Below are 14517 nucleotides of genomic sequence, written 5' to 3'. Positions count from 1 at the left end.
TTGACCTAATGTTGGATTTGGCAATGCTTTATAAAATAAAATGAACTGACTAGTTGTAAGGAAATATTATTTAAAGATACTTTGTGTGCTATACATTATGCTATAATAGCTCAAAAATTGATAATGTAAAATGAAAATTTCATTCAAATTACTTCATTCTGAGGCAAGTTATCACTGTTTGTAGTTTTGACAAGATGTGTGCATAATGGTAACAAGGGCACTGGTATATTCGAGTCTTAGCCCCGCTTTCCCATTTTTAAATTAAATTTTTAAATGGCGAACAGTTCTAATCTGGTTAGCTCTTGCATAATGTATGTTTAAGTGATTCCCCCGTGTTATTATAGGAGAAATTCCAATTAGGGATTTAGATTTCCGATTAGGGATTGGAGATTAATGATACTCCTACCTTAGACCTGATACAATGACATTCATCCAGTATCAACTAAATTTCATTTTCATTTGGAGTGTCTCCCAGCTCACTGCGGTAGCGGCGTGTGTCGACTGGGGCCACTCCCAGGTCACTACGGAAACTGATCATGCCAATTGAAGCACGTTGTGAATTTAATTCACAAAATGATTCAGATGTTGAGACACAGATGGATACAGTATCGCCTGTTTATCAGATATGCAGTGAACCATTTGATAAGGATCTGCCCACCGTTATTTCGAAAATAATGGGTATTGGAGGATTTAATAAGACGGCTATGCTGAGAAATTATGGTCCTGATTGCAAGCTTGGTGAAAAATACCATGTGGAATATCGCAACTTTCACTATTGCACAATGTTGTAACGCTATTGAAGTGGAGGAGCCGCTGTCTTTTACATGGTCTGCAAGAAAGAATAGCAGACGGTCCATTACAACAGATTATGATCGTGACCGATTTTTTGGACATGCCAAGGTAGGACAATTGACGACTGGACATTAATCTGGTTGTATTTTTTTGTGATAATATACGTTTAGATTGGCCATAAACCGTGGTCGCCATTTCTATTGCAGCAACTGCCCAGAATAGTGCGAAATTGAGTTAAAGTGCCGAGACTAATTGGGGATTTTGGTCAAATGGCAGCCATTTTTTTTACGTCATAATTTGACCCAATTGCGGTGGCTCAATTTCGGCCAACTTTTGATACGTTGTTCTCTGGACCAAATACTATAAGAAAATGCGATAAAACGTTTTCTTGCAGTTTTTGGGGGGTTATTTTGCAATTTGACCTTATAAGTAAGCATGGAGCGGAGCGTCAGCACCGCTGGAGTCAGACCACTGATGATTTGGCCGTTACACTAGTAATCATGTAGATTTTCGTAGACAGAAAATTAAAGTATATACGCTTTACGTTTACTAGAGTATTCCAGTGGCTATGAAGGAATTAAACGTCCAACCCATGCAGAGTGATTTCACAGGGAGAATGCCATATCATCGCAAAGATTAGTATTAATATTTTAGGGATTCGATCGGGATTTATTAATACAGTTGGTTTATACAATAACAAAAAAAAGATACTTTAAAACGTTCAATTTATTTCTAAATATCACAAACTGGATATCACAAAAATTCCTGACAAAACTTCAATAAATACATAAATAGTATTATATATAAAAACACTGCGTATACAATACATATATATGCTGCTATGAACGTCAAAGTCATTACAGAACTTGAATAATATGGTAATATTTATTTTAAAATAATTTGCTTTCACGCAGGTTATTCTAGCAATGGGGAGCGGAGGGGGGGGGGGGGGGTGAGAGTCGAGGATGCACGATGTTGAACAGGAAAGCCCGGACCATACCGTACAATAGTGGGATTAAAACAATGAGAAATGAATCATTGACAAACGTTATGATCTAAAAAGCACGTGTTATACCACTAGGCTACAAATCCATAAACTTGAGAAGAAACTGTCCCATAGCTTAACTATAATTGGTGTAATGTGTGCTGATAGCACTTTTCATTTATTTTGGGAATTTGACATAACTAATAATGCGTTGTACTTTCCTAATGTCCAATCAAGGGGATCAATGCTTTAACGAAGATCTTATTATGGCGGCATTTTATAATACAGAAAGATAGATTCGTTCAATGTTAACATTATCTGTTTGTGTTACGAGAGTCGGATCAATAAAGTGAGTGACGAAGGCCTTCCCAACCATATAAAAATCAACGCTCCTAGTATTAGAATAAACCCAATATAAAAAGATGTTTAAACAGTTCTCATCTACAGGAACCTACTACATAAAATGTTAGTTTCGAGTGGTATTGAGTGTTCTGGAAAGAGCATTTCTTGCCTCGTACACGATGTCCATCACAATCTACAGCTATAAAGTCAAAACCTGTGAAATTAGCCTGTTATTCTATAGGTACAAAGCGGCATTTTTAAATAATATCAATACCATATGCTACCTGAATTTATGCTACTTAATATAAATACCAATAATACATTTATCTCATCTTAAAATATATTGCTGCTGAACCTTATTGACAATGATCAAGAAAGGCAGTGCGTATGTTCAGATTCATGCATACAAAAGTAATTGCATACAAAGGAATAACAAAAGAGTGTCAGCTGTGTGAACACCACAACTTATATTAGTATTTCAAAATTGTCTTTAGTTATATATGAAAATGTACAGTACTATCGACATTAAAGGGCAATAACATTAAATTCGATAAAAACAAAATTCCAAAAGAGTAGGCAGTAGAAGTAAAGGGGGAGGGGCATGTCAAAGCGATGCCGGAACCACGTGAAAGTACTATCAAGTGTTCAGAAACAACATTCATATAACGAACATCTGTCTTAAAGGGGCATGACCACCCCACCAATAAATATGATAATAAGCACTGCCTAAAACAAAACAAAAATTCTCACTATTCGTAAATTGTATATATAAATCTCAAATTTGGCACACAATCTAAATTGGATATCTACGGTGTAAGAGTATTGTTAAATTACTGCAAATGGAAAAGTATTTTTTTTATCAACCGACAAAAACTCCCTAAGCTCATGAAATTAATACGACGACTAATGTCTCTTTGATATGACAATTATGTAATATGGTTATAAGCAAAACAATCATTATAATTTGTAGGCTAAACAATTTTGGCAATAAATAGAAATAGTGTTAACTTAAAGATATGTTTCCTCTGTTCAATCCACAAAACTGAATTTTATCTTAAAATATGATATTTCTAATGACCGGGAAAATACATATTATAAACATAAATTATATACTAAGTCCACAATAAACTGGTTATTACAGACCAAATTGAATAAAGGTGCGCGCTATTAATGCGAAGCGAATAGCACCCATCGGACTCATCCAGGAGCACTCGTCCTCTCGTACCGTGTCATCCTCCTGGTAATTGCATCATCTAAAATGGGCTTGGCTTGGAATATCGCACAGGATACGGTGTTTTCGCAAAAAAATGTTTTCAATTGGTGGTTTTGCATTTAGACTTTCTGCCGTCGAGAAAATAATCTTTAGTTTACAAAGGCGATCGAATGCTATACCAAACTGATGTCAATTTCATTCTATTTTCTATATAACGAAATATTAATGATCCAGTAATAACACTGTTACTGTTGGCCTAGTTCTTGTTCTCAACACCCCAATAAGACTAGAGAATCATGAATGATGCTTTATAGAAGGGTTTACGCATGGCCCATATCCGTTAGCTCGGTTGGTGCAGAAAAGTAGTAAGTTAAACCTCATTTCATCCATTTATTCGTACACATGGCATGTAGTAGCCATGTCACCATTTCAATAATGTTCATATAATAAATATTGTTTAATAATGGACGGCACTGGAAGATCGTTGACTAGTTTAGGTATTTGTTGGAGGAACATCTGACGTATGGACTGACGAACCAGGTGTTTCAACGAACGAGGTGCTGACGACAAGGAGATCAACAGACGCCTCTGCCAGTCAAGCAGTCCTGAATAACGCTGTATTGCGGGAAGATCAAATAATTGAGCAGACACGGCTAATAAAGAAAATATATCGTCTTTATCTTTTAGATTCGACATGTAATGGAGAATTCCAAAAGGATCTTTTAATCTCGCTGGTGATGACTGACCCTTGAAATGAACTTTAGCGCCATGTTTGATTAAGAGATGAACCACGTCATACGTGATGGTTTCTCCGTCTTGGATACGCAGATATTCAGTAAGTGCCGACAAACATGGCGATGTGTAGGATACGATGCCTGCATGTTTATTTGGATCTGCTCCGTTATCCAACAATAATTCGATGATCTGTTTTCGTTGTGTTAGATTTGGTGTGGCACAGGCTAAAACCAACGGTGTCGTCCTGTCGTCAGAGAACTCGTTTACATCCGCATTCCATTTCAGAAACATTTCGCAGAAGTCGACTCGATCCTTTAAAACGGCAATATGAAGGGCCCCATAATTGTAATTATCCAGTTTACCTGGCTTTGCTCCATGGCGTAATAACGTGTGGGCGATTCCTGAATTTCCTACTTGAACACAGAAATGCAAAGCCGATTTTTGATCGAATCTTGGCGGCGACTGGAGGTTGACATCTGCTGCGTACGTGAGCAGAAGTCGAACCACGTCAAGTCGTTGCTGACGACAAGATTTCATTAACGGTGTGATACCGCATCTATTGCAAACATTCGGATCAGCGCCATATTGTAACAAGAGTTCCAGGCACTCCACGTGATCAATGGGTACCAAGTTGATTTCGTACCCCATGAAATATTTATGGTCCGGACGAGCTCCACTTTCTAGCAGAAGTCTTAAACAATCTACATTATTATTTTCCACGGCTAAATTTAACGGTTCTATAGTTAAATATCCCAAATCTCGAATATTCTCACTAATGGCCGGATTTTCCGCAAAGAAGTCCACAAAGGCTCCATTTTCTATCAACAGTCGCATAGATTTCAACGCTCCCTTTCGTGCACACACGTGCATCGGAGTGTAGCCTATGTCATCTGGTTGGTTGACGTCCGCACCTTTTTCAATGAGAAGACGCGCCCCTTCGACATAATCGACATAAACGGCATAATGCAAGGGCCGTAATCCACGTTTGACAGAACCGTTGACATTAGCACCACAGTTTATAATAAGCTCAATATCCTCTAGAGGGGATTTGAAGGTCAATGCATCGGATAACAATCTGAGTATATTCTTCTCCTTCAGTATAGAACGACCTTGGCAATCAGACGAATCATCACTGTCATCAGTCTCCTCCGTCTGAAATATAAGAACAATGCACTGTTTAAGTAAAATCTAAACTATTTTGTGTACATTCCCTATACATGAGAAGGATTATCTTGTGTTCGAAAGATAGGTTATCAGACAACGAAACATGCACCCACAGCAGCTAAGTTGTCCAAAGCAGTCCACAAAGGTATTCGAATATTTTTTGTAGGTAATGGTAGCATTATCGGAAATCGTGAAGAATCAATGGACATTTTCTAGCCAAGATCCAAAAGGTTCTTAATACTGCAGCCCGAATAGTAACAAGGACACATAAGTTTGATCACATCCAGAATGTGCTGGCTTCTTTACATTGGTTACCTGCTGAGGCGCGAGTCAAATACAAAATACTAACATTAGTGTATAAATGTCGCAATAATGCAGCTCCTCAATACTTATCTGAACTCTTATATGACTACAACCCTATTAGATCACTTCGCTCTCAAAATAAACAGTCACTAGTTGTTCCAAGATATAATTTGAAGTCATATGGGTATAGGTCTTTCAGTTCAGCTGGTCCTAGATTATGGAACGAACTTCCACAACAGATCAAGAATCAACAAACTTTTAATCAATTTAAATCCGCACTAAAGACTTTCCTGTTTCAACAGTTTTACCAGTAGAGCCATTACAAAAAGCGTTTTGAGCATGTGTCAACATGGAGAAGACGCTATATAAAACTTCATTATTATATTTATTATATTATTAAGACCAAATGGGACAATATTCATGATTCTTGTTTCTAGATTCCAGTTTGAACATTTTAGACATGAACGCAACATTCTAAACTAATGATTCTTGTTTCTACATTCTTATGTCAACATTTCATGCACAAAATCAACATTTTAAACAAAAAATTGACTTTATGTTTCATTTTCGGCGTTTTATCGGTAACTTTTGTATATCATTAAATATTAAAATTAAAAAAATAATTTCTTAATTTTACACGACAAAGAAATCAATTCATTGGTTTCTGAAAGTAACTAAAAAAAATCTGGAATTTGAGCTCTTATGAAAATATTTTCTACGTTTCAAAAAGTCTTAAAGTTAAAATCTTGAAATGAAAATGTCCAGAAAAATATCATGAATTATCAACATTATTACACCAGAGGGCGTTAGCGTATGTGTACAACTTTGATACAGACTATAGATTAGAAATCAAATGTAGACTTTTCCACGAGTGGAAGTGGGCCCCTGTTGTATTTACAGTACACGTAATTAGTTGCATGAAACAGAAATTAAGCTCGAGATATAATAACAATACACATAACTTTTATAATTTAAACAGCTAGAAAAATTAGGACAAAGGCCTTTCTTACATATTCGCTGTTATTTGTTTACTTTTTCATATGTTTACAAATAAGACCTACACGTGTTTCGAATATGGCAAAAATGGATGATAATGCTGTGTTTTAAATGGAATCTATTCACTGTTATTTGTTTACTTTTTCATATTAAGTATAACTAAAGGATAGTGTTTGCAAATTAGACCTACACGTGTTTCTAGTGGAAAAATCTACTTTTGATTTCTAATCTATAGTCTGTATCAAAGTTGTACACATACGCTAACGCCCTCTGGTGTAATAATGTTGATAATTCATTATATTTTTCTGAACATTTTCATTTCAAGATTTTAACTTCACGACTTTTTGAAACGTAGAAAATATTTTCATAAGAGTTCAAATTCCAGATTTTTTTTTGGATACTTTTAGAAAGCAATGGATTGATTTCTTTGTCGTGTAAAATTAAGAAATTATTTTTTAATTTTAATATTTAATGATATATAAAAGTTACCGATAAAACGCCAAAAATGAAACATAAAGTCAATTTTTTGTTTAAAATGTTGATTTTGTGCATGAAATGTTGACATAAGAATGTAGAAACAAGAATCATTAGTTTAGAATGTTGCGTTCGTGTCTAAAATGTTCAAACTGGAATGTAGAAACTAGAATCATGAATATTGTCCCATTTGGTCTTCCATAATTTTCGTCTTATCAACATAAACACTGTGTATAAATTCCAAATCAATCGGATAAAGTCTTTAGTCTCAACTGCTTATTGGCGACGGACATACAATATAAGACCACTTGGACGTAAATAAGTAGTAACTAAGTTCTAGCGCATAACAGTGTACATATAGATTTGAATATTTAATCGAATTTTGAATTAATCCTCCATCAGAACACTTTACTATCTCTATTGAAACTGGTTTAGTGTGTGTTTAAACCAAGGCGCTAACTTTCGTACAGTCTTCCAAGCGCCAAATAAAACATAATGAACTTATTAACATCCGTGATTTAATTAGACTGTTTCACTTATTAATATGACAATGGTGGGTCGCAATCTTACTTCAGTTAGATGTTATTTCCGTTCTATTTATTCGAGTTGTCACTCCATTAATACCTAAAGACATCTTTCAGAGTTCCCATGACAGCATAATAATACTTTTGACCTTGATTAACTAACCTACTGTATATAAGATTTCCCGGGTTTGTGTGATTTGTAGGTTGATCTATTGTCTACCAATCACAATCTGCGCTTTATTAAACGCATCCCGATAAAGAAACGTTTGGACAAGAACAAGTGGAATAAACAGGAGAAATATAAAACGGAACGAAATGTTGGCATAACTCGAATTAAATTGAATGAGCGACTGGATAATCAAGTCTTTCTTGATGAACGTAAAACCCAAACTTTCCCGGGTAAAACAAAACAACATATCTCATACCAAAGTATAAATAAAGATTTTTGAGTTAAGTTTATCTATAGATAAATATTATTTGCACGCTGACCTGATGTAGACAAGTTTATCGTTCTAACAAATGGCATTACATAACCTAATCTCATATGTCTGGGTGTCCGTTCTATTAAAATATCACCAGTTATTTAATATCTGTGTAGCCAGGGTCTCCACTGTTTCCTTTCTATTCTTACATATATATCTTCATGACGTAGAGTTTAATCTTGTACTCTTACCAGACAACACTTCATTTCCTGTCTTCTGTGTCTTTCGTGGACAGCAGTTTGATAACAACTTATTTTGTAGTAGTCGCATCCTAATTGCAATTAATGTGGGGATCTAACCTAACTGATACATTCGTGAAAGTGATATTACTTCATGAGTAATCCCGTCGTCGTTATGACTGACAATTAACCCCGTCAAAATTTCACACTAAAATTAATTGTTGAATTTCAAGTGATAAAAGGATGAATTAGAGGCATTAGTTAAGATTTTCAAGTCTAATTAACCCCTGTGATATCTCTATAATACACCTTCGCTCATTAATAATGAGTCATCACACGTCACCAGTCCTGTAAACACGTCAAATTGTATAATACGTCATCAGGGGTGACGGTGTATAGGGATGGAGGTAAACATCTAATAGTAAGTGCAGGGGGACTGCACCACACACATACAATTACACAAGAAAAAAAAAACACGGACATAACACAATTACGCAGTCATCGCAAACAAGCATATATATATATGGATCCGGGAGCCAGCCATAAGCGCCCACTGCGCTGTATAGTCCCGTACCTGTAATAATACAGACTTCACTTAAAATGAAAACAAACTAAGAGTAAGGAGGAACACTTCCCAAACGTTGTCTAATACTAGCACGACTCGTGATTTGCTATATGCCACATGAAATATCGATGTAGTTCATTGTCGAAATGACAAGTGTTTACAGTTTTACGTCATTAAAACCAAAATACGATCATTAACATCCACGAAAGAAAGAAAGAAAGAATTCCAAGAAAAATGTTAAATATTTTAGGCTACAATATCGATAAACACCCCATGTTTAGAATTTAGAGGACTGTTATTGTCCATTTGACACCGCCTAAATTTTTCATTGGAGTCCTCTAAATTCTAAACAGTCGGTTTTTATCTCCTAAACAACACCCAAAATAAACAGGGCGATAATCCAGATAAAGACAACGCTAGAAGGGTAAATTTAGGAACAGATAGGCATTATTCAGATGTGTAATTTCATAAAATATACTAAGTCACACACCCATAAGAAATGCAAACTAGGCATGTTGAAAAAATAGAGCCTTAAAAATGTATTTGAGTAAAAAAACGTATAATAAGGGCGATAATCCAGATAAAATTAGGAAACCGCTCAAATTGAAACATAATTATTAAATCATATCATTGCATAAAATGTAATCAGCTATATACTTACAAGAAATGTCAAACTTTCTTTTAAAATGCGTAATTGTGTTCCGCCCTTGGCAGTGCATTTAAAACAAAGAGAATTTATTCTAGACACGGTATATCTCACATAAGGTAGAATACCCGAGGTAATTACAGGGTATTGCACGTGTGTAGTATTAGGGTTAATTGGTCTATTACCAGTAATTAATAACGACTTTAACACGTTATTCTATAGGGCTGACACAACTGATTATGGAAGCCTATTGCGGCCATTTCATAATGATGATAACCAGTGTGATTTGAGTTAGAATATTAGTAGATTATTATGGATAAGGGTAGATTTGTGTATGGGTAGGTTTGGGTAAATTTTGCTATTGGTGCTATTAAGCGAACCTGCGTGCGGATTGAATTTCTGAGGAGAGAAAGCGCAAAAGCGAAAAGTCGAAGAAGCGAGAACGCGGGGATTTTCAAAGGCGAGAAAGCGAGAAGTCATTGTAGGCCTAACAATAATCTCGTGTTCGCGGGGCGAGATCGTCACATTCTCGCCCCGTTTCCTCCCGTTAGGCCACAATGGACTTTCATAGCTGATGACCCGAACGTATGATCTTACATACATTAAACAAACAACCATTAACATACTCATTGTACATATATTTATAATGTTTTCTTTAAGTGAATTTCTTCTCTTTCATTTCATACACCCCCTCATTCTTTCGTTTTCAAAGGGTGAATCTGGTCAGGGAAGTTTTAAATAAAATTACGATGTACCCCAACCTAATATTTTAGTGCATATAAATTAATTTGTCTTTTAAATTTGCAGGCTAGAGAACCCCAGAGGGTCTGACAAGGACAGTATCTAGTCGGTCGAATGGGGCGATAAACGGGGTCCCGTGTACATATTGGCGTGCACGTAAAATAACCCATGACATTCGGCTAATGAAGACGGGCATATGCCACACAGTGTGCTATGAGTGAAATTTTGCCCGGACAGCGGCACTATGGCCCATTCTTATACCGAATTCCAACTGTCAAGGGATATTTTACGTGCGCGCCAATGTATACACGAGACCTCGGTTTTTTGTCCCATCAGAACGACTAGACCGCTGTCCTTGTCAGACCCTCCATCCTGCACCTTCGTCTCATGACCTTAGACATTGTGTATAAATTTACAGTCAATCGGATATTAACTTTAGATTCTAGAGCGTCCACAAGATTTTTCAAAGTGACCAAGGGCCATAACTCTGGCAGTAATAATTGGAAATCGCTGAAAATCAATAGGCTTCTTCACCTCATGTGTATTAATTTAAACTCAATCGGATATTAATATTAGCCTCTAGAGCGCCCCACAAGCAATTGTGGACACCGGACCGACGGACGGCGGCAACGACATTATACGACCACATTTCAATGTGGGTGTATAAAAATGATTTTTTTCACCAAATAAAGAATTCCATACAAGTTTCCGTTTATATTTTATGTGTTACGGGAGTATGTGAACTCCTCAGTGACAAGAAGTTAAGTGTTATCAGATATTCTAGGAAGCATTATTGTCTGTATTATACTGATAGTATTGTGTACTCTGTCTGTGTTGTATTGTCCAGTTTTCCTACATTGTCTAATGAGAATTTTATTTGTTTATTTTGACGCATTGTCTGTCTATTTGTTTGGTTATAAGATATAAATAGGAAGAAAGAGGATGAAACGTTTATACGATTAACCTTCATGCTGGCTCAATCTCAAATATTACATAATCTAGAGCAGAAATATCTTCTATGTCAGGCAGTAGAGAATATTCTTCAGTGTGCTGACATTGAGATTTATTGCAAAAACACGTGGCACATCATTACTTAAATTAGAATAAGACAACGTTTGGGAAATATTCCCCCTTTTTTTTACGGAGATTGTGTCCCTTGTTGAGAGTAAGTTTTCATTATGACCAAAGCCTGTAACCCTCTTCAGGTCACAGATTGTACAGCGCAATGGATGCTTACGGCTGCTCACCGGTTTCATTCACTTGATTTGATATTACACTGGTGTTCTTGCAATGTCCGTTTAATATGTGCCTTGTCCACAGTTTTGTCTTACGGATATGTGTGTGTGTGTGTGTGGTGCGATCCACCAGCACATACTATTAGATGTGTTATAACAGGGAAGTATGGGTCGACGAAGAGGTTGGGGGTGGGGGGAGTAACGGGGAGATGTTATAAATGATTTTCTTTTCAGAAAATAAAACAATTTTGATTTTTTTATAATTTAAACTCAAGTGTGTTGAAGTAATGCTCTGAGAAAACTCGATAGTGAAATTCAGACAGTTTTCAGGGCTAATCAAACTGCTTGTTAGTTATCAGAATTGACCCAAAGGCGATCCATATATTGATCATTCTTTTAAAATTAAAACTTATTTCGGTCATTTGGTAATTGTCATTGATATGGTTAGATTGCCACTATAAATAAAAGTTATATAAGGAGGATGAAGATACATTTCATTGTATTACATGTTTTTAACGTTTGCGCTGATTCTCTGCCAAATACAGGTAATCACTTCAGACCTTTGTAGTTAAGAGTGAGTGAGACAGAGAGGTTGTTGGCATTATTTGGCAGGGAATCAGCGCAAACGTTGATAGAAACATAAAAAAACTCGCCTAGTTAAGTTTGTTTACATCTTTTACAGACTGGTGTTTCTGCGTTTTAGACAATTCTGAATATTTTCTTAGCTTATTTTCTCGTGATTTTTATATTCATGTTACTGTAACCATCTTGTTACGAAATAATACGACCTTGCTTTTTATTTATAACCACGGGTTATGTGCGCAGTTGCCCTGGCAGAATTCACCTGTCAAAAAATGTCATTCATTTTTTATTGATTTTTGGAGTAATCAAATTACCGAACACTTTTCATTAATTAATTCACTGTGTGATCTTTCCAAATTCTAAAATATATCTTTTAATATTGCGCCTTGTTCTCGAACAAAATATTTTGTACGTTACCATATATTCCCTGGATTTTTTTTTTTTTTAACCATGGCATGCAGTCCCGTCCCTACAACCCCGGAATTAAGCCGGTGTCTTTGCGTAGATACCAGACCTCCTGGTCTACAGCGATCGCGACACACCAATGCCAGTAACCCCCACCCCGACATTGACAACTCAAAATATTTAACTTAATTACTAGACCAAACCACCTATTTTACCAATAGATAACGATTGAAAAGGATTTGAGTAAACTTAAAACCCCGTGTTAATTAGAGGCGATATGTTAATTAAAGATACATTATGTAAGAGCTACATCGGGATATTGCAGGTCTTTATATTGGCTTCAAATGTTATAACTATTATTTATATAGCTATTCACATGACAACTCTAAAATCAACTCTCTCTTCGGATGGTGGACATTTAAACGGATTAAATCACGGTAGCCATTTAATGATTTAATTTAAAAATGGCGAATTGAGGGTAAGTACTGTACTGTTGTTACGATAATAAACAATCTATGACACATCTTGTCAAAACTTCAAAAGTGATAACTCCGTTCAAAATAAAGTAATATTAATTAAATATTTCAATATATTCAATTTACATTATCTATTTTCGAACTATTATAGAAAGAACGAGCAGCTAGTTATCTAAATCTTACATAATGCATCTTTAACGATAAGACGTTGTGTTAATAGGTAATTTTTTCCTATTTCCTATATATAACTGTTATCCTTTTAGATTGTCGGCATAGTACTGTTTGTTCTGGGTTTAGTTGGACAGTTATTCTAAATTATCTGTTAGATCATTAAGATTTATAGAACTATTTTGTCACTGGTCTTAATTGTATGAAAATTGGAATCTTCTTTATCTAGGTAATCATTTACAATAGATACACATAGTTTATATCAATTATAATGAAAGAAGAGGAATATGGATTACTGTTATTATTTTGACTAACACACCGAAATTTATATAATTACTTTGCAATAAACTAACACATGATTATTTGTATTGTCTTTAGGTATGTTGTCATGGTGAGGGTGGTGGTAGTATGTGTGTGTGTGTGTGTGGGGGGGGGGGGTGCTGCGCACGAATTACCTTGACAATATGATAGAAAAGTGCAAATTATAACAGAAAGTATGATGAAGTGTATAACATAAAGTGTAACATAACATAAAATGTAATATTCCACTGACAGGCAGCAATAATTTTCTCTATTTACGGCCGTTATTTAATTTTTCTTTAAATCTTTCTTTATTTTTAGGGATTTTTAACTTATAGATAAAATGCATAACCTTCATACAAGTCCTTAATATGTGTTTGGTTGAAAGAATCCGTGTGTATATATAGAATACAGCGAGCGTTAACATGTTTACCCACACGCATAATGTAATTATTGTATTTCCATCCAAGATCTAGGTCAGTTTCCACTCAAATCTAACACGCACATGTTTCTATCGTGTATACAGATTTTATATACCCTTCATTTACAAGGTGATATACTGTTCAACTCTTCCATCATCTACTCAATGGCTTTGTCGTCTGCATCAGAAACAAGCAGACGACAGTTTTAACAATGGACAATGGTGACAGATGTCGCAACATTACGTCACTATTTCTATTGTGGGGTTACTCTTTGTTGAAAGAAAAAAATATCAAAAAGAAGTGGAACATACCTTACTACATTCTGGTTCGTTTTCGCTCATTTTGCTCAGACGTTTGCTCCCGTTATGGCACGAGGCATCCTCTTTCAGTTAATATATACACGAGCGCGCGGACTGGTAGTAGCCACTATTATCCAGCGATCCATATAAAGCGGTCGTTATCATATACATCCTGACACCAAAGATTTTTTTATTTACATATATTAACTATTTTCAGTAGTGTCTCTATAACATGTGTCTTAACATATGATTGATTTTTTTATAATTTAAACTCAAGTGTGTTGAAGTAATGCTCTGAGAAAACTCGATAGCGAAATACTGACAGCTGGATAACCAAAGCTTATTTATATTTACATTATTATACGCACGATAATTTTACAAGCGCCCAATCTTTGTTTGGTCTGGTCACAGATCAGCAATATTCTTACACGAATGAAATGAATGGGGTTAAACGCCCGAATCTAGGAAAAAAAGTCACAGGTAAAAAAG

The 14517-nt window shown here is 35.5% G+C and overlaps 1 protein-coding gene and 1 long non-coding RNA gene across 2 annotated transcripts in view; one reads left to right on the top strand and one right to left on the bottom strand.

The window, feature by feature from the left end:
* Positions 1 to 1500: 1500 nt before the first annotated feature.
* LOC126811701 (ankyrin repeat and SOCS box protein 3) lies at positions 1501 to 14155 on the bottom strand. The gene is made up of 2 exons (XM_050537543.2): positions 14041 to 14155; positions 1501 to 5219 (listed from the first exon to the last, which is right to left on the bottom strand). Exons 1-2 carry the CDS (start codon positions 14068 to 14070, stop codon positions 3762 to 3764), a joined length of 1488 nt encoding a protein of 495 aa, XP_050393500.1. The 5' UTR covers positions 14071 to 14155; the 3' UTR covers positions 1501 to 3761.
* Positions 12744 to 14517, top strand: part of LOC126811741 (uncharacterized) — a 23461-nt gene continuing 21687 nt past the window's right edge. The window contains exon 1 of the long non-coding RNA XR_007675735.2: positions 12744 to 12841. This is a non-coding gene — a long non-coding RNA (uncharacterized LOC126811741). The remainder of the gene's footprint in view (positions 12842 to 14517) is intronic.

The sequence above is a fragment of the Patella vulgata genome, chromosome 1 (assembly GCF_932274485.2).
Source record: "Patella vulgata chromosome 1, xgPatVulg1.2, whole genome shotgun sequence".
NCBI lineage: Eukaryota > Metazoa > Mollusca > Gastropoda > Patellidae > Patella > Patella vulgata.
The sequence above is the reverse complement of the archived record's forward strand: the minus strand, read 5'-3'. Positions and strand labels throughout refer to the sequence as shown.